The sequence below is a fragment of the Setaria viridis genome, chromosome 8 (genome assembly GCF_005286985.2).
Source record: "Setaria viridis chromosome 8, Setaria_viridis_v4.0, whole genome shotgun sequence".
Taxonomy (NCBI): Eukaryota; Viridiplantae; Streptophyta; class Magnoliopsida; order Poales; family Poaceae; genus Setaria; species Setaria viridis.
The window spans coordinates 32,355,363-32,375,223 of NC_048270.2; the positions used below are offsets into that span (position 1 = coordinate 32,355,363).

The window sequence follows — 19,861 nt, forward strand, 5'->3', positions numbered from 1 at the left end:
TCATCTGTCGTTTAATTCTCTACCAAATTCTAGTATGCCAATGCAATTTTAGCACTACTAAAGCACATCACTATACAGTTCACACAACACGGTCGTCCAAACAAGCACAAAATGATTGCGGATGCTTTGTCTTCCCAGCGGAAACAATGGACATGCTAGGTGAGAACCACGCATTGGAGGACATTTCAACAACTGCACATTGAAGGATAGACCACATGAAATGCTTTAGACTAACAAGCTTTGTATCACAATAACTTTTTAATTACATATCAAACATACTCCTACGAACTATTGTTTTACAAGTATGTAGGCAGCTAGCATCACAGCCTAGCAAAGCACTGGAAGTAGTCTACCCACATCGACTATGCATCTTCCTCCCAATCTTGTGAGCAAAAGTTGTGCTACCCATAAGATTTGCATGCCGTTTAATTCTCTACCACATTCGCCTATATAATTTCAGCACTGCTAAATTCACATAATACAACTTTCTGTAGAAATCCAAAATGAATATGACGGAACCTCATCAAATGTGGGTAGGCCTGTTTGCACAAATAGTGCATGGCATTCACCGGGTAGTTAGGTGAACAATTCATGTTTGTTTTAATTCACCGGGTAGTTAGTTGATAAAGCTCCTGACATTTGTCGCGTCCATTGTTCAATTCTCTCACCAATTTTTAGCACTCCTACTGTTCAATTCCCTACCAATTTTTAGCACTCCTAAAGCTCATCACAGAAGCGCGGAAATTCAAGCGAGCAAAATGGATACGATGGAACTCGAGAAATGCGCCTATGATCAGAAAGGCATCCCGTGCACTCCATATAGATGAACGTACGATGTTCATGTTTGCTTCATTGCTCATGAAAAGGCTTAGTAAAAAGTTGATAACGCTCACAAGATTTTCGGCTACGGTTTAGTTCTGGTATACCCACACAGTTTTAGCTAGCACCGGTAAAGCGCATCACTGTACAGGAATCCAGGCGAGCACAAACTGACTGCCGTTTGTTTTGGCTGTTTTCGGAAACAATGGATGGGCTGGATGACAACTGCATGAAGACTCCAGAACTAACAAGCTTTAATTTTGTATCACAATTTATATTATCTTTCTAAATTACATACCAAATACACTTCTTTTAACCACAAGTCTTTTAGGCAGCTAGCATCAAAGGCTGGCTAGTGCAAGTACTATGACTGACTGGTGGGCCCAAGAGAATCCCATCAACCAAACCCCAGCCCTGGACCCACATCAACCTCCCATCGTCCTTCCCCCAAATCTAGTGAGCGCGATAAACCCCCCATCATTCACGGCGGCGGCCAGCACGGCAGGACCACCACCAGGCCCCACCACCATCTTCCACGGCGTCACTATAAAATCCCCATCCGCCCTCCCTTCGCCTCGACGCCTCCACCGAAACCAAAACCCCCGAGCTCCGCCGCCCCACGCCTCCCCGCGCGCGGGCGTTTCCCCGAACACCTCGCGCGCGCCCCTACAGACTCCCGCGCCTCCACCCCCGGGATGGCCGACGCGGACGCGGCCGCGGCCGCAGCAGCCGAGGCCGTCCGCGAGGTGGCCACGGAGATCCTGCTCATCGACCACGACGGCCAAATGGACGCGGCGCTCGCCCGCGCCCGCGCCCTCATGCTCGCGAACCAGGGCTCGGCGGTCGCGCACCGCCTCCTGGGCGAGCTCCACTACTCCGCCGCCGTGCGCGCGGCCTGCGGCGAGGGCACCCCGGGGGAACGCAAGGCCGCGGCGGCGTCGCACCTCCGCGTCGCCCGCGACGCGCTCGCCGAGGCGCGCCGCCTCGCCCCGGACTGCGTCGACGTCGCCGCCGCGCTCGGCGACGCGCTCGCGGCGTCCCGGATGTACGCCGAGGCCGAGGCCGAGTTCCGCCGCGCGCAGACCATCCACCGCCCCTCCGACCCAGCCCTCCACAACGCCGCCTACGGCATGTACGAGGGCTACGAGCACGAGCGCGACCCGGCCTTCGCGGGCGAGAGGGTCAGGGAGGCCAGGGGGCGCGCTCGCGCCTCCTACGCGCGCATGACGGTCGAGGAGCTCCTCCCCATCGCCGTCCGGAAGGTGCTCGACGCCGGCAGGCAGCTCGGCGTGGCGGAGGGCCGCAAGCGCGCCAAGCTCGTCGCCGAGACCTTCCCCAACCTGGCGCGCGCGCAGCACCTCCAGGCGTACATGGACCTGGAGTTCGTGCGCAGCCTCGACGCCGCCATCGACAAGCGCCCGTTCCTGCGCCGCACCCTGGCCATGGCTGAGCGCGCGGCGCGGGCGTTCCCCAGATCGCCGGTGATCGCCTCCTTCCACGCGAGGCTCCTCTTCGTCCTGGGCGAGTACGACGCCGCGGAGCGCGAGTGCCGCCGCGCGCTCGACATGAAGGAGCCCGATGACCCGCAGATGGACTGCATCCCGACCTGGTCCATCGGCGGGGAGAACCGCGGCGCGAGGCTGGTCTCGCTGGCCTGCGAGTTCCACGAGCTGCTGAACAAGATCCTGGTGGCGGCCAGCGATTACTGGGACTCCATGAATGGTGAGAGCCAGCGCGACGGCTTCCTCCGGTTGAGGTTCGATGTGCTGCAGGACGAGTACAGGAAGGTTGATCGGTCGTGTGCGTTCGCCATGTCCGACGTGCGGAGCTTTGTCGAGGAACACAAGGCTTGGAGGTTCTGGGATTGCCCCATTTGTGATCGCAAGAAGTTTGTGGAATCTGGTCTGCTTCTGTCACACATGTGCAACAAGCACCCAAGGGCAGTCCTGCCACGGCTGCAATCTCTTTTGGATCAAACAACACTCAGTGACGAAGCACTAGAGAGTGATGATTCTCTGGATGGGGTGACTTTCTGTGAAGATTCAGCCGAGCAAGACATGATCTGCTTCAGCAAGAGCAGTGATGTATTCAAATGGTTGTTCTACGCACCTTCAAGTGGAGTAGGAGCAAAGCCATTTCCTGAATTACTAGAACAGAAGCGTGAGAAAGGATGTATGCTTCTTGAGAGCATTAAGGACAAAATGAAGACTCTGCCTGCAGATAAATCTAGCACTGAGGTCCGACAATTTTTGTATGACTTTGACTCAACATGATTTTGATTCAGCATTTCTTCTTTAGATGAATTCTTGTATTGGTAGTGTTAATGAGACTCATGTTTCACTATTTTTGCATTGCAGTTTTCAGAGGCTCTTCCTAGGATCCGGGAGTCGTGGAACGAATTTCTCAAAGCTTCTGTGTTGGATTATCGAGGAGCCATTCTGACACTTGCAAGATCATTCCTATGGGTTTGTATCTCTGAATTTGCTTGTTCAAGTCAAGTGATACAGCTGTTTGCTCATATTGTATACGGATAACCATCTGCAGAGAGAATTAAAGAAATGCATGACTGAAGATCCTGAATTAGCTGCTAAGAAGATTAGTGCTACTGATATTGATGCCGTATTCACTAAAGAAGTTGAGCCATCCCGTGCAGAGGAGGATCGCGAAACAGGGGACAATAAACAGGTAAAGATCTAGATGAAGATTGTTTCTGCTAATTTCACTTGTTCCTAAATGATAACACCAAGGGTATTCGATCTTTCGACCAGTCCTTAGTTGTATTATTGTCTCGTTAGTTGATGCAACTAAAACAATATATGTAAAGTACAGTACAAAAGAGTTCGTTTCAGTCCTACTGTTTCATTAGGTAATATGAAAGAGAAATAGAAGTACTGACACAAGGAATTTCCTTTCAGCCTTCCCAAGCAGATGGGGCTCTAATGGTCAGTGGAGATTATGAAGAAAGGTAATTGTTATTGTTATTATTCTTGACTGCTTGTCCTGTTCATAGCTTTCATTGATGTTGTCTTGTTGAGTACTTCAACAGACTGCCTCTATCTTTTTATCTTGCTGATCGCAATTACACACTCAATGAATGAGCTGCATAACATTATTTAGGATTGTCTAGGGTAGAAAGGGGTGCTCCATACACATTTGTTGTATAACAAAGCACCTTGTCCGGTGGTGCCTATTCATAATACTGGAGTATTCGTTAGTGTTGCACAGGACTTTCTGTTACACTTCTAAAGACACAATGTTGTTCTTATTATTTTCGCTAAATGTGCTTTTTACAAAAAAAACATTCAAGTCCAAGAAAATTATTTCATTTTCTAGAATTGTATTGGCATTTGCTGCACTTGATCATATTCTTGCTAAATGTCTAGTGCAGCTCACCATTTCCTCATAACACCCAACCTTTTCAGAAATTTATCAAGACTTCTATACATCCAAATAATCCCTTTTGTTTTGTCACCTGCTCAGCTCTTCAAGTTTCATTGTTGTTGCAGTGATGTTGATGTTAAAGATGAGAGTTGTGAGAAGCTGGAAAACAATATGGAATCATCAGATCCGGCAATTAGTGTGGCAGAAGGCAATAATGGCCTATATGCAAAATTGGATATATTGGACATTGATGCAAAGATCAGTGAGAATAATCAAGAAAGGTATGATGCTCTTATTTTATTCTGTTTTGTTTTTTCCTATTTGCTTTATACCTTATTCCAGAGTAAGTTACATGATGTCCTTTATCTAGTTTTGATTGATGTTGTCAAATGTCTAGTAGTTCAACGGGGTGTTTTTTAGGATCTTGATTGTATCTTTGTCAACGAATTCTCTTATTGATCATGATTACATCCTTAATGTAAGAACACCATATTAGTGAGTTGTGGAGTACTTCGGTAGACTGCCGCCACTTTTTAACTTATTGATTGCGATTGTACACTTAGTGGAATAAACAGCATAACAATATGTAGGTTTACAATAGAAAAAGTTTTTTTTTGTAATGCACGTATTTGTTGTCTAAAAGCATCTGGTCCAGTGGTACCCATTGATAATATTGGAATATTTGCTAGTGTTAGGCTTCCTGCAACACTTCTAAAGACAGAAAACTTTTCATAGTTTTTTTGTCATGAGTGTGCTTTTCAGAAAAGTAGTTACAATCCAAGAGAACTATGAACTTTTCGCCCCTAAAATTTTGCATATGGGGATATTGTTTACCACAACACTCAACCAATAGCCATTACCACGTCACTAGTTTCCTTTATAGGAATTTCATTGGGATATCCCAAATAATCCCCCACTCAATGAATGTCCTTTTGTTTCTCACCTTCACAAATCACAAGAACAGTTATTTTTGCAGTGCGGTTCATGTTGAAAAGGCTGAGATCCCAGCAAACAATACAAAATCGGCAGACCTGGCAACCAGTGTGGCACAAAGCGGGAACGACCTAGATGCAACATTGGATAAGTTGGATATTGATCCAAAGATCAATGAGAATAATCAAGAAAGGTATAATGCTCTCTCTTTATTCTGTTTTGTATCTTCTTGTCTAGTTTATACCTTTTTCCCAGAGTTCCTGAGTTAATTACTTGATGTCCTGTATCCAGTATTAATTGATGTTGTCAAATGTCTAGTAGTTCACTTGATTGAATAAACAACATAACATTATTATGGTTACCTGTGGTTCTTATTCATAACAAAATAGAGTATTTTCATTGATGTGCTTTTGAAAAACTTTCTTAAACAGTTTTAAAGATGGAATATTGTTCTTAATTCACAAGTGAAAGATAAATTTATATATGAATTCACCCTGCTTTACTTTTATGTGTTCAAAGTAACTTGGTTATTCTATAAAACATATTAAGTTGATTGTAGAACTAATGGCTAATATTGGGAGTGTAATGTGTGGTTGCTGTCCATGTAAGCTTGCTGTATGGGTTTATAGTGCCAGCTCTAGAAAGGTTGTTTATTCATGTTGCCAAGTTACACTCTGAAGAGTTAGCAGAACAGAACAGAATAAATAGTATTCACATGGGAAGTTTAGCTCCTCATCTATAAGGTTCAGTGCCATTTAACAGACAAGAAGTTTGATGCGCAGTTTGGTTACTAGCTTTTCAGAAATGGCTATGTTTGGTTTACTAGAATACTACCGAGTACTTTTGCAGTTGACCACATTCAATGTCTGATCTTGCGAAGCGAAACACCCACTACAGCTAACCATGTGCTCACAAAGTAGATCTTATTTCATCATCTGATTATGTGATAACCATTCACTGTTTTAGTTTAGAAGTTTTCTAGACTTGCATTCGAATATCCCATTTTACTGAATGTCATTCTCTCTACTACGTGTTGTGTAATTGTGTTTGCAATCTACTAAGCTCAAAGCATTCGCTACTGTTGCAGTGAGGTTCAGGTTGAAGGTGAGAGTTCTGTCGCCATGGTGACCAACACAGAATTGTCAGATCCAGCAACCAACATGGCGGAAAGCAGGAATGACCTTGACGCGAAATCCAATTTCTGATAGCTCGATCGTAGACTTCTGGTGCCGGCTCAAGTGGCCAAAATGGCCAGCAGGACTTGATACCAGTGCAGGATGGTGTAGGAAAAACAGTGCTTCTCACCTGTTAGGCATTCATTGTCTTGTAGGTTGTAGTTCGAACAGTAATAGGATATTGTGGATTAAGATGGGGTATATTTATCAGATGTATCATGTATGGTCGTTTGGACGCATAGCTCGTTCTTTAGCCTCCTGTCTAGATTGTGAGAACTGAGTAGTAGTAGTAGAAACATTATGCGGTTCATACTCCATGTAACAAATGATACAGGTCTGGAAGTGAATCAAATGAGGTTTACCAGATGCCATTCTGGCCACAAAATTTGATGTGTTCCTCGTGCGCCATCAAGGCGTCTATGATCTGAACCTTGGTCTTTCATGTTGAAGCTGAACGCTTGAAAAATGGCACGAGCAGGTACCAGCTCTTGGGTCCTGATGAAATTGCTGATAATGATACGCTGCGGCGCTGCCCCTAGTGAGAGGATTGATGGGAATTTGCTGGAACGTTTCAGACTGTAAAATGTCCCCTCATTTCTGTAGTCTCGCAGAACTTGCTATAAGATAATACAACCACGGTCTTTCTTCTGCATTTTGCTCAGGAACACACTGCTACCATTCTGAAATGGTGGGAAGAAAACTGGTGGAATGTGCTGTTACGTTGCTTCTGGTGAATGTGACCCAATTGTTTCAGAAGCAAATGTGAATTTTAATCTTTTGAAAGCTCCCCTGGAGAATGTGTCATCCACATGACAGAAGCACCCACAGCTGTATAACATGATACCCAAACCGAGGTGTAATGCACCGCAGCACTACGACATCCTCAATTCATCAGATCAACCAGAGCACCAAGTACTTGCACTTCAAGCGCAATGTGTCCAACAGAATGAACACACTACTCAGGAACCAGCAAGCAACATTTCATGAGTTCCAAACAGCGCACACTATCAGGCAAATTTGAAAATGGCCAACAAAGGCAAGTGGCGGCACATAATAACATTTGGGAAGAAACATCATAAAAGCATAATTCATCACAACTACCAAAAAGGCTCAAGATCCCCTCAAGGTGCATCTGGTAATCAACTAGGAATAGGCAGGATCCATCATAAGATAAATATCCTATTACACCGATCGATAATGCTTTCATGAAACTTTCTTTCAGTAGAAGAAACCGAGCACTTTGCCACCGACATTCTTCCTCCTGGCTTCCTCATGGTCCATGATGCCAGCAGAGGTTGTCAGGACAATGTATCCAAACTGCATGTCAAACAGAGAAAGCTGATGAGACTATACTGATACCAATATACACTGATGCAGATAGGAAACCTTTTTTTTTTTGCTGAGAAGTAACTGGACAACTAGTTTAGGGTGAAGAAAGGGACCTGACGAGATGGAAGCAGCCGGGCAGTCCACCCCTCGATCTCCTTCACGCCGACGTCAAAGCGAGGGCTGATCACCCCACACTTGTTGAGCCTCCCATTCAACTCAACCACAATCTTCCCCGCCCGATGGTCATCAACATACTCAAACTCACCAATGTAGCCTACAGAAGAGATCAGCAGTCATGAATCCATCCTCCCAATTCCCAAACAATTACAGGTGAACAACAAACTAACCATGGCGTTGCATGACGATGAGGAACTTGATGATCACTTTTGAAGAGGGCCGGATCATGACTTGCCTCTTTCCACGCTTCTCTGCGTTGTACATACTCTTCAAAGCATCATTAAGGACGCTGACTCTCACCATCTTTGCCTAGCCTGCAGACATGTACAACAAATTTGTAAGATAAACATATGATGCAAAAAAAAAGAAGGATTAGGTCAGTTATACAGATAATAGTGGCAAGCTATGAATTTGAATGGAAGTTAAACTAGAAAAGGGAGCATTTCTCAGATTGCAAGGAAAATAGGATCTATAAAGATGAAAGAGACATGTAGAAAACTATGACAATACATCAGAAATGAACAGATGAAACTGTATACACTACTCCCTCCGTTTCAAATTATTGGTCGTTTTGGCTTTTCTAGGTTCATAGGTGTTTGTATGCATCTAGTCATACACTATATTTAGATGCATACAAACACCTATGAACCTAGAAAAGCCAAAATGACCTATAATTTGGGACGGAGGGAGTAGTAAACAACATAACGGAGTAACAATCTCATAGTAAAGAAGGAAGATAGATACACCATGTGGTGCACAATCTAGCTCATAACATAACTTTCAAATTCAGAGTGAAGAATATAAACTAATCCAATCAATGATCAGATCAACAAAGAAATACATGGTATTAAGTTAAGAACAACTAATGGGTAGCTAATAAATAGCCTAGTACACATAAGAAAACATTTGCAATTGACAAGTTAGACATGGAACTAACCCAGTTCTACTATCAAAAACAACAATTGAAGTACCAGACAGTACTTTGAATGTCTAATAATGAAGAAATTAGATAGCAGACTACACAATCACACAGGCACTTACACAATAAACCATCAATTCATGGAAACATATATTACAAGTCAAAAGACAGTAAACAATAAAACAATAGAGCAAAACAGCATATACAAACGGTGCAAGCAAAAATATAGAACCGGTACAGGTGTAGAACGTATTGTACAAATTACCACTGCAAACAAAATAGAATTAGCTAGTATCTAAAAGACCAAGAGAAAAGGTCAAGCAACTCATATAACAGCATATTATTATGACCTCAAAACAAATTGAGTTGTGTGTTCTGAGCATCAAGCACCAGCAAAAGCTCCACTTCCCCAGGTTTTGACAAGGCACAATGCCAACTCAACAATAAACATAGTTACCCTGAAGGAGAATACTTGAAACAAGATTACTAACAGAAAAAACCTTGCTATACAAAAGAGATGGCAATGAGCAGAGCACAGCAACCAAACAACACATGAAGAAATAGAATATCGAAACAAGAAAGGGTCTGGAGGATTTAGGGTCAATCCAAAATACATTGTATCTGCACCAATGAGGCAAATTCATCTAGCAGACGCGCAACAGTAACATGCTGAGTTTTACTTAAATCAGCTTAATAGTCCCAGCCTCCCAGGCATTACTACCTCTTTGAAAAAACTGTAAACATTTCCCCAGTTTGATTTTGATCTATCCAACATATTAACAGCAAGTAACTGACTAGGTTGGTGTCTGTTTGGAAATGGTAGCTGAGAATTGTGTCACAACTACATCAATAGGCCAGGCTACCTAGCAGACATGCAACACTAACACATAGAATTGTACTTACATTAGCGCCAAAGACCTAGGCTTGACTAACAAATTTGAAAAATTTTAGCGGTTGCAGTTTGGTTGCAGTTTTATTCGGCGAACTAAGTAACAATTCGAAACTGAAATAGGGTGGTCCAGTGGTGTTTGTTCCAAAAATGTAATTCATACAGCATGTGATTTGGTGGCGTAAATGTTGACAAGCCAGTTTATCAGGTCCAACACTCCAAAACTTTAGAGACCACTACACTATCTTGTGGTGAGCAGCAGCATACATGACTACTGATAACCAGATAACCGGATTCCCAGAGATATGCTACAACACGGGACTGAAATTCGATCACTAGTCAAATCAACAAGAAATTCATAAGCTCCAGACTCAAGTGACCATGCAGCATTTCTGCAATTAGCGCCAGATAAATCTGGGACAAGCTCGCAGATTCAGGCCACAATCTAGAAACCGCAACTAAAACCAACGCGAAGGCAAGGGATCGCACTAGACAAATCCTACACCAACCGAAGGTGTGATCTCACCGGGTGGCGCTAGAAAACTCCCGAACCAAACCGTCTCTCCCTGTCTCCCGAGTCGCGCCTCAGCTACGACAGCACGCGCGCATAGGGAACCCATGGATCGATCACGGCGAAGGGGGGGAGAGGGATCAGTCGCTGACCTTGGGTCTCGCGCCGCCTTCCGGGCTGAGAGATGGGATCGGTCGATGCGCGCGCCGCCGGAGAGGAGGAGCTAGAACCCTAGAGCGCCGCCGGGAGGAGAGGGGATGAGAAGGGGCAGGTGGTGAGGTTATTATACCAGCATGGGGGGATGGCAAAGTGAGGCTGGGCCATAAGGTGGGCCTTATGGGCCGTCAGCTTGGTACTGGGCTAAGTTCAGGACCTAGTATTTGGTCCGAGCGAGAGAGGCGCTTCGGGCGGGCTGTTTCTCGTGGCAGCCCGCCCGTTGCTGTGGGCTGCTTATCGGTGAGGGCCATCTGGGGGTCGCGAAGGACATTTTTTTATATATTTTTTTTCTTTTATGATTTTGCAGAAATAAATAGTCGATCCAAAAACCATACCGCCCGGATCAAATGGTGGAAGTAAGCTACCGCCAATTGAACTGGCGGTAACTTCCCATCTCTTAATAATACACTTTTAAAAAATTATAACTAATTCATATAAACTCGGTTGGAGATAAACTTTATATAAAAATTGTAGAGCTCGACGAGATCTATAACTTTGTAGTTCAAATTTTTTTCATTTGGTTCAATTTTAGATCTGAAACTTGTATTGATTATTTGAGCATAAAGATAGCACCAAATGAAAACAGTTTGAACTATAAAGTGGTAAATCTAATTGAGAGCTACAATTTTTATATAAACTTATTTCTATCCAAGTTCATATAAATTAGTTATGATTTTTTGCATGTGTGCTACCCAAATTCAGATCTAAAATTTGAATTTTAGATCTGAAATTTGTGTCGATTATTTGAGTGCCAAGATGATACCAAATGAAAAAAGTTTGAACTATAAAGTTGTATATCTCATCGAGATCTACAATTTTCATATCAATTTATCTCCATCCGAGTTCATATAAATTAGTTATGATTTTTTGAAAGTGTATTATCCAAAGGAGGGAAGTTATCGCTGGTTCAACTGACGATAGCTTGCTTCCGCCATTTGATCCTAATTTCTGCAAATTTTTGGATTGACTATTTATTTCTGCAAAATCGTAAAAGGAAAAATATAGAAAAAAAATTCCCGCGAAGGAGGGAGTTTTGGGATGGATTGGCGAGAAAATCAAATAGGCCCCACCCGTAGTAGTGAAGCCGGCAAGCAGCACATAGGACTTTCCCAATTTCCTCAAAAAAAAATAGAGGCTATTCTCCCCACAATTTTCTACAATGCAAATTGCTTATTTTGTGTTAAATGAAAATTTATCAAGTTTTTCAAAATCTATATAAATTAGAATATCAATATCTACTTACGATTAAAAAAGTACACTATGAAAATGTGTTTCATATTTGGATCCAATAATAATAATAATAATAATAATAATAATTTGATATCGTAAACATTATTATTTTTATAAGCTTAGTAAAATTAGAGATAGTTTAACTTATGAAAAAGTGAAAATGCTTCCGGAAAACGAAAAAGAGCGACGGCGTTGATACGCACAAATCAATAGGATTTTATAGAAATTAATGCGTGGCATTATCCCGTTTTATGTGGGTGCTCACCATCACACAAAGAATTTTTTTTTCCTTTCCATTTGATCAGGGTTCGACTCGTAGCAGAAAGAAAATTCAAACCTGGAAGTGTAACGTTCGTTCCCTGGAGATGGGTTCTGTCGCATCAACATCATTAAGAGGTTGTGTCAAAGCTTGCCGCTAACACAACATCATGTTGCACAAAGCATAACCGGAACTACCACTGGGATAGAGTAGTAACAACGGGGAACGTCTCTCCCTCTCCAGAAAAGGCCGAAAAGGAGCCATATTGATCTGCCAACTGGAAAGATGAGAGATGAGAATGAGATATTCCTCCAACCGCAGGGCCCTCCCAAGTCCCAACTCAACTGATGGCTGTACCTGACTGGCTTTAATTTTCCTTCCATGATAGCGTGTCTGAAGTCGAATTGTCACTGATGACATGCAGCCAGGAAGACACAGGTAGTAGCTCCAAATCAGTGTCAGAACACTTAGCATTATATTGCATATCAAATTTTGGTTTATTTGATCCAGGCTATTTGGGCCGGCTCGGAGGGCAGCGGGAGGGGGCGGCGGGGGTGCAAGGCAGGCGGGGGATTCGATTTTTTTGAATTTTTTAATACCCTTTAGTACCGGTTATCTCAACCGGTACTAAAGAAACCCCCTCTAGTACCGAATTGCCAGTACCAATTGGACAACCGGTATCAGAGGGGGTTACCGACCGGTACTAGAGGCATTTTCCCTAGTAGTGAACCCGTCACTATAATGTGCTTCACTATTGTGTGTTCTTTACGTGTTGTCGTATATTCTCTCTGCTTTTATCAATGGAAACATTATGAATAGTAAGTGAAATAGTAGCAGTATTAACCGATAGCCGTGATAGTAGTGTTGTGTGTACACAGCAAGGATCACTACGGGACACAGGAAAATTGCCGAGTGTCGGGGGCACTCGGCGAAGGGCAAAAAATACTCGGCGAACCGTTTGCTTCTCCTATAAATACGAATGGAAGCCTGAGCAAAGGCACCCAGCTCAGCACAAGCAAGCATTTGGCTCCACTCCTGTGCGAGTGCTACTGGTGTCCGGCGTGAGTTCTGTGCTTAATCACAAGCCACCGTGCCAGCCTCGAGGCCTTCCTTGCCTGCCCACGCAAGGAAGAGATGGCCTCGCTGCCCTCCGGCAGCACCGCCAGTGTCGACTGCAATCAGGTCCGGCGTTGTTATGTGCATTTTTATTTAGATGGTTTGGAGATAGTTTGTAAAATTTTGTAGAGAAAACGACGAGCCATCTTCTGTTTGATGTTTGACCAAAAAGTTTGTCTAACTCCGGTAGAACTCCAGTAAATCCCATTTGTCTAGCTCCGGTAGGTGCACCTGAGGATGCATGATTCTCCGCTAGCTCACTCTCTCGGCCAGTTTCAACTCTAAAGGAAAATGCCACAATTTTTCATTAAGAAGAAACAACTTTCTCCCAGTCTAGAAAATCCCCAAACCCCGACTTTTTCTGCTGAATACTACTCATGTGCTCTAACCACTAAGGTTAGAGGTCCTTTCCTCTCCTTTCTGTAGCTGCTGCTCAATTGACTTCACTAGTTGCTGTATTGTTGTGTGATATATGTGGAAGCAGTAGTCACGCAGAATGAACAATAGTTAGGCTTCGAGTATCTAAAAATCCTGCTATGGAGCCATCAGTCAGCAAGTCATACTGTAATCTCAGTCAGCAAATCATATCGTAATCCTATGAGTCATTAGTAACCCTTCTCAAGAACCCTATCTCAAAAAAAAAAACCCTTCTCAAGAACCCGCCACATTGATTTTGTTTCTGAGATCCTATCATGTCTATGAGGTTTTTGAAGCTGTTACGTCTGAATTGTGATGACAATTTAGGAGTGTCGAACATGTGCGCTCTTCTGAGCAGTAATTTTTCACATTATGTATTAATTGGACAATTGTAATCTAGTCAACTTGCTGTACTAGAAACATTCGGTGGTTGTTGTTTGTACAAGAAGTGATAGCGTTTTCCCTATCTATTTGTTAGATTTTGGTAGAAACAAATGGCTCTACACGGACACTGATTTTGAACAGGCCAAAAAAGCTTAACGCGCTCTCTTCCACGATGGTATGTTAAGAGTTCACTAGTATTAGAGTACCCAGATTTACTTTTAGAATAGTGGGTACAGCATGATTGTTCTTTCATGTTGCAGATTAAGGAACTCCTAAGGTGTTTCATTGCTTACGAGAAAGACGATGGAGTTAAATTGTTGATTATGAAGGTATCTGCTTTGACTTTGAGGCGTGGTAGAACTTAGATTTTAGATGTCTATTAGTATTGAAGTACAAGTGAATTGCCTGTTTTCTCCATCACCTTAGACTTTTGAGTTGTACTAGTCGGTGCATACAACTCAACAATTAGAGAGAGAGAGAGTTCCAAAAGAAATTACCAACTAGATAGTATTGGGAAACATGAGTTGGCCATGCATCTCTCTCAAAATCAATAACACAAAGTTCGAGGTGGTTATTTTTTTAAGCACTTTACTCTGTTCTAGTTTCAAGCACATGATTCATATTGAACTTGTATGAGGTTCTAATGATGCTTGTTGCCACGCTAAGGCTTTCAAAAAGAAAGGGAACAATATTTGCAAATGTCATTGCTTGTATTCCATTGATTCTAACTCTCTTCACTTCTTAGAACAACTTCAACTTGCTATAGAGCTTACTTTAACTTGCTGTTTTTTTCCTGTCAGTTCGGTTTGTTTCTCAATTCCTTCTATTATTAGCTCCTTTAGATTGATATGATAGTCATTATCCCTTTAATTATTGTCTAGATGCCTACTTTTGATCTTACTGTTTGTCATTGTATTGAATCGTCGCTTGTTTTCAGGGGAAAGGAAGAGCATTTTGCGCTGGAGGTGATGTTGCTGTAGTTTCCCAGTCTGTACTTAATGGTAATTACAGCTTTAGCTTGTCTATGAATCGAATACTATCCAAAGCCATTGTCTCCTGTTACCAGACTTAATAGTTAATACCCATGTTACATGTTGCAAATGGGCCTAATTTTTTCTCACACATTTTGTTGGCTGTGTTGTGTGTTTAATTCTTAAATTAGAGGGATGGAAATGGGGTGCTAATTTCTTCAAAAATCTGTATTTGTTAAACTACATAATTGCAACTTGTATCAAACCTCAGGTGAGCTGCATCTCTTCATAGTTATTCATTGTAATAATTCATTTCTCCATTCCTGCTTGCCTCTAAAGGCTAGAAAATTTGACTATAGGTTTCTCTTCTCACTGGAATTGTCATGGGTGGAGGTGCTGGTGTTTCTTTACATGGAAGATTTCGAGTTGCCACTGAGAATACGGTATATCACTACCAAAAAACGATTTGTAGGAGCACCTATTTTCATTCAGGAGTGGACAAAGAATTCACCCACCCCTGTTCGCTTTCAAGCACACTGTAGCACTAGCCCGCTCCAGAAAATTGATTTCCATGACCATCCATGTTGGGAACCGTGCCTAGAAATGCCTCAATTTTTAAAGGCAAATCGAAAACATAAATGCCCATGAAAATCATCATTTCCAAAGGCATGCCGAGAGGGAACTGCCCCTAAAAATGAAGACTAATTCTAGAGGCAGGTGATGGCATCAATCGCTCCTAGAAATCGATTTCTAGAGACAACTTGTAAGGCGTATTGCCCCTACAAAGGGTCCTGCGCAAATAATTTGTATTTTTTTTTACAATTTTGGATCAAGACAAACTTTAAATAACAATTATCAAGCTTAAAGAGATCTGAAACTTTTTAGTTTGTAACTTTTTCATTTGAGATTAATTCACTATAAGTTCACATAATTTTGAAATTCAAATCTTTAAATTCTTCAAACAACATAATGAAGGCACATCCTAACCAAAGTTGTAGTGCTCAATGGGATCTATAACTTTATAGTTAATATTTTTTTCATTTTAGATCATTTAGGGCCGTAATTATTGCATATAAGTTTTGGAAAAGTTAATACAACCTTATCTAGTCATACGCGACTTTGTGGTGCGTTAGTTGGGGAGCTTTCGCATGAGGCTCAGGTCACGGGTTTGAGTCCTATGATGTGTGTGATGTATGATGAGTGACAATGTGTGTGTTGGCTATTTCGGTACAAACAAAGGTTTTCCCTACTTTTTGGAGGCTATTCTTTTTTTTTGCCCCAATTTTTGGAATCGACTTCTAGGCGGTTCATTTCATGGTCCGCATATAGAAATCAATTTCTTGGGGTGGACTACTACATGAACTGCCTCCTAGAAATCCATTTGTAGGGGTTGTTCAAGGACCGCGCCCGCAAATGCTCTATTTTGTAGCTATGAAAAGTAGGAGGGACCTTGTGTCTGCCCCCTGCTAATATGGTTTTGATCGGTCCTATGAATGGTTTTTGTAGTAGTGTATGCTACAGACGCCATTTTGTGAGCTTGATCTTTGATAGTAGTTATACTTATTTGGAATAACATGGAGAATCTTTCTTGCTTTTTGTTGGAAAACCAAAATAGTTTCAAGTACCAAAATATTTCTCATTTAATTTTGAATATCCATGCAGATTTTTGCAATGCCAGAAACAGCTCTGGGTCTCTTTCCAGATGTAGGGGGCTCATATTTTCTGTCTCGGCTACCTGGGTTCTATGGTTACCATATATCTCCTATCTTTATTCAATTGAAATACATGTACCATGTCATTGCTATCTAGTCCCTCCGTTCCAAATTGTAGGTTGTTTTGACTTTTCTAGATACATAGATTTTTTTTCTATGTATCTAGGCATAACATATGTCAAAATGCACATGTATTTAGAAAAGCTAAAACAACCTACAATTGAAATGGAGCGGGTATTTAATATTGTTGGATATTATTCACAATCTTTAAATATTATGCATCCTCATATTATCCTTTATAGTTTTATTAGAATTAGCATGCACTTAATTGATTTTTAGCAATTGTGCTTCTTTATGAAAATGATCTATTGAAGTGATCACGGATATATAATCATATACAAAGTAATGAAGAGTAACCAAATTTTTTGTTTTTATTTCATTTGCCGGTTCCATAAGGTTACTTAGTTGTACTGAGTGTCGTCAGTCTTCTACTTGATGTCAAAGGTAGCATGGGGGATCTTTTCACTAAACTATTATCATGTCTTTGTCCAGGAGAGTATGTTGCTCTTGCTGGTGCCAGATTGGAAGGTGCAGAAATGCTTGCATGTGGTCTGGCAACTCATTTTGTCCACTCAAATGTAGGTTCACCTGTAACTTCAATTTTAACCATTAGCATCACCAAGCACCCTTTCTATAAATTCTTCAAACAACAACCAATCACCATAACTGTTAACTTTTGCTTTCAGATATGATATTTCCTGTTACAAAATTACAACTATGGTTACAACTATGGTTATTATGCTACATAAATCCTGACCTCATTCATGTAATATTTGCATGCTTTCATATTTTTTGGCCTGCGTTGTTAAGGTTGTGTATGTAATATGTATATCAATATGTAACTCCTAGTAAATTCTCTTTGTTCCCCAGAGGCTGCTATTGCTGGAAGAATCTCTTAAGAAGGTGGATACTTCCAATCCTTTCATTGTGTGTGGTATTATCGATCAATTTAGTGAACAGCCATCACCAAAACAAAATAGTTCTTTGAATAGGTAAGAGTGTTTTTAATTGAATGACTGAATTATGCCATGTTTTATAATTTTCATTAACTTCATTCCCTGGTGCTCCCCAGGTTGGAAATCATCAACAAATGCTTTTCCAAAAGGACAGTTGAAGAAATTATATCTTCTCTTGTGAGATTATTATAGTAATTGCAATTTTCTATGGGTTCACCTATTCTGTCCTGCAAAATTAATTAATTAGCATCTATTATGTCAGGAGCAAGTGGCCTCAAATTTACCTGATGAATGGGTTGCTGCGACGATCCAATCCTTGAAAAATGCTTCTCCAACCAGTTTGAAAATCTCTCTGAGATCGGTATATATCCAACCTCATATCTGTGATTTTAGCCCACTGTCGCAATTGTGTCCATGAGAAGCAATAACCTCATATCTTTTCACTAAACTATTATCATGTCTTTGTGTTCATTCTCAAATTTCAGATAAGAGAAGGGAGAACACAAACTGTTGGGGAGTGCTTGAGTCGGGAATATAGAATGGTTTGCCATGTCGTGCGTGGTGACTTCAGTAGAGACTTCTTTGAGGAATATATCGACATCCTTAACACTACCCTTTTTCATTAAAGATCTCTCTACTTTGTTGTCTTTGCGGGGCAAGGTCTGTACCTAACATCATATTCCTATTGCAGGGATGTAGGGCTATACTGATAGATAAGGATCAAAACCCAATGGTTCGTATTTTCTCATATTTAGCACATTTAGATTGAAATTTTTTTTCTGACAGCTTATTTCATCTTAAATATTCTTTTGATAATGGTTATTTTCATTATGGGGGGTATATTTTGCAGTGGATGCCTCCAATGTTGGAACAAGTACATGATGAATCAGTTCGACAATATTTCTCTACAATTGATGATCCACAGTGGGAAGTGTTAAACGTACCTGCCAGACATTCCCATGGGAGAAATATTAAGTCCAAACTTTGATTGAAATCTTGGGCAAAAGATGTGAATGATGGAGCCTCGGTGCTGGTCAGAATAATGATTAATTAATCATCTCAAGTTTGGGGAGAGTTTGTAATAAACCTAGTTGTATCTCCCTTATTTGTATCAACCTATGCAATAACGTCATACTTTTGACAAGAGGATAGGGTTGAAGTTAGCCACACCACATGATGCAGTTTGAGTAACAAATGATGCAGAAGTTTACCGCGACATCGAAGTTGACGTCCCTCGAGCGCGGGTACGTCTGCGTGACAGGCGCGGTCTCCGTCGGTGGCTGACTCGGAACATACGTGACCCGCGACTTGGTCCTCGGCAAGAACCACCGAAGGTACGTTGCGAAAGCGTTGTCGTTGTGCGCACGGTCCTCTTGCACCACCTCGTCTAAAGCGGTCGTCCACATAACAAAGTTATTGCGGTCGCAACGTACCTTCGGTGGTTCTTGCCGAGGACCAAGACGCGGGTCACGTACGTTCCGAGTCAGCCACCGACGGAAACCGCGCTTGTCACGCAGATGTACCCACGCTCGAGGGACGTCAACTTCGATGTCGCGGTAAGCTTCTGCATCATTTGTTACTCAAACTGCATCATGTGGTGTGGCTAACTTCAACCCTATCCTCTTGCCAAAAGTACGACGTTATTGCAGAGGTTGTCAAAAGTACGATGTTATTGCAGAGGTTGCCAAAAGTACGACCCTATCATGTGGTGAGAATCTGGGATTTACGGTGAGGTTTTAAAATCTAATGCCATGTATATTATTTCTGAAGTTGCAAGCTATTTTACTTGACCTGACCTGCAGTTTGTAGTCAAAACTCGAAAAAATATTCTTAACTAGGGGACAATCTGGTGCTGATACATCTCCAAGTGCTATCATTCAAACTCGCAACACGGTCCGTTGGATTTAGTTTAAGCGGACTAGATTATAAGGAAACTTAAAAGGGCACACATTTGAACATTTTTAAAATAGCCACCTTACAAAGAGATAATTCATCTGCAAAGAATCCCAACACACCAATATTATCAAAATCTGATTATCTGAGCCCTCCAAATCTCATACAACTTCCTACAACCTCTCTCTCTCTATTGTGAGTGCATAATATAAATATAAATATTCGTCTAGCTACCATCCACATTCTAGAAGCCCCACTTTATCTATTAATTAACCTTTTTGATATATACTAGCAGAAATGCCCGTGCATTGCTATGGGTCATTACTTGCTCTCACGTTATTATACGTTTGTTCATAATATGTTAACTTCGCTTCATAATATGTGGTAAACAATTCATCAAAGATGAGTGGCAGAAAAGACCATTACTCTATCACCATTATGAAGGAAACAACAATTACCACCCAAATATGAAACTTATAGGAAGATATCAGCAAATACTACATATCAAACAACA

General features: G+C 41.7%; 3 protein-coding genes across 3 annotated transcripts; 2 read left to right on the forward strand and 1 right to left on the reverse strand.

Moving 5' to 3' along the window:
• Positions 1-1,514: 1,514 nt before the first annotated feature.
• On the forward strand, positions 1,515-5,508 carry LOC117834522 (uncharacterized). Its single transcript, XM_034714079.2, has 6 exons — positions 1,515-3,056; positions 3,177-3,284; positions 3,364-3,504; positions 3,735-3,784; positions 4,326-4,481; positions 5,177-5,508. The coding sequence occupies exons 1-6, from the start codon at positions 1,515-1,517 to the stop codon at positions 5,400-5,402; spliced, it is 2,223 nt and encodes a 740-aa protein (XP_034569970.2). The 3' UTR covers positions 5,403-5,508.
• Positions 5,509-7,313: 1,805 nt separating this feature from the next.
• Positions 7,314-10,435, reverse strand: LOC117833854 (small ribosomal subunit protein uS8z/uS8w). The gene is made up of 4 exons (XM_034713451.2): positions 10,286-10,435; positions 7,985-8,128; positions 7,751-7,911; positions 7,314-7,625 (listed from the first exon to the last, which is right to left on the reverse strand). Exons 2-4 carry the CDS (start codon positions 8,115-8,117, stop codon positions 7,527-7,529), a joined length of 393 nt encoding a protein of 130 aa, XP_034569342.1. The 5' UTR covers positions 8,118-8,128; positions 10,286-10,435; the 3' UTR covers positions 7,314-7,526.
• Positions 10,436-15,543: 5,108 nt separating this feature from the next.
• Positions 15,544-18,598, forward strand: LOC117833982 (3-hydroxyisobutyryl-CoA hydrolase 1). The gene is made up of 6 exons (XM_072295599.1): positions 15,544-17,076; positions 17,369-17,490; positions 17,571-17,631; positions 17,717-17,815; positions 17,940-18,187; positions 18,305-18,598. Exons 1-5 carry the CDS (start codon positions 16,948-16,950, stop codon positions 18,078-18,080), a joined length of 552 nt encoding a protein of 183 aa, XP_072151700.1. The 5' UTR covers positions 15,544-16,947; the 3' UTR covers positions 18,081-18,187; positions 18,305-18,598.
• Positions 18,599-19,861: the final 1,263 nt, after the last annotated feature.

What these genes read in the sequence shown, in the direction of transcription:
- LOC117834522 (XM_034714079.2), top strand. Translation starts at nt 1,515, where the DNA reads ATGGCCGACGCGGACGCGGCCGCGGCCGCAGCAGCCGAGGCCGTCCGC. An exon ending in CAGATAAATCTAGCACTGAG is followed by an intron (nt 3,057 to 3,176) that starts GTCCGACAATTT and finishes TTTGCATTGCAG; the next exon opens with TTTTCAGAGGCTCTTCCTAG. An exon ending in TTGCAAGATCATTCCTATGG is followed by an intron (nt 3,285 to 3,363) that starts GTTTGTATCTCT and finishes AACCATCTGCAG; the next exon opens with AGAGAATTAAAGAAATGCAT.
- LOC117833982 (XM_072295599.1), top strand. Translation starts at nt 16,948, where the DNA reads ATGGGGGATCTTTTCACTAAACTATTATCATGTCTTTGTCCAGGAGAG. An exon ending in CAAAATAGTTCTTTGAATAG is followed by an intron (nt 17,491 to 17,570) that starts GTAAGAGTGTTT and finishes GGTGCTCCCCAG; the next exon opens with GTTGGAAATCATCAACAAAT. An exon ending in TGAAAATCTCTCTGAGATCG is followed by an intron (nt 17,816 to 17,939) that starts GTATATATCCAA and finishes CTCAAATTTCAG; the next exon opens with ATAAGAGAAGGGAGAACACA.
- LOC117833854 (XM_034713451.2), bottom strand. Translation starts at nt 8,117, where the DNA reads ATGGTGAGAGTCAGCGTCCTTAATGATGCTTTGAAGAGTATGTACAAC. An exon ending in CATCGTCATGCAACGCCATG is followed by an intron (nt 7,912 to 7,984) that starts GTTAGTTTGTTG and finishes TCTCTTCTGTAG; the next exon opens with GCTACATTGGTGAGTTTGAG. An exon ending in GGCTGCTTCCATCTCGTCAG is followed by an intron (nt 7,626 to 7,750) that starts GTCCCTTTCTTC and finishes TTTGACATGCAG; the next exon opens with TTTGGATACATTGTCCTGAC.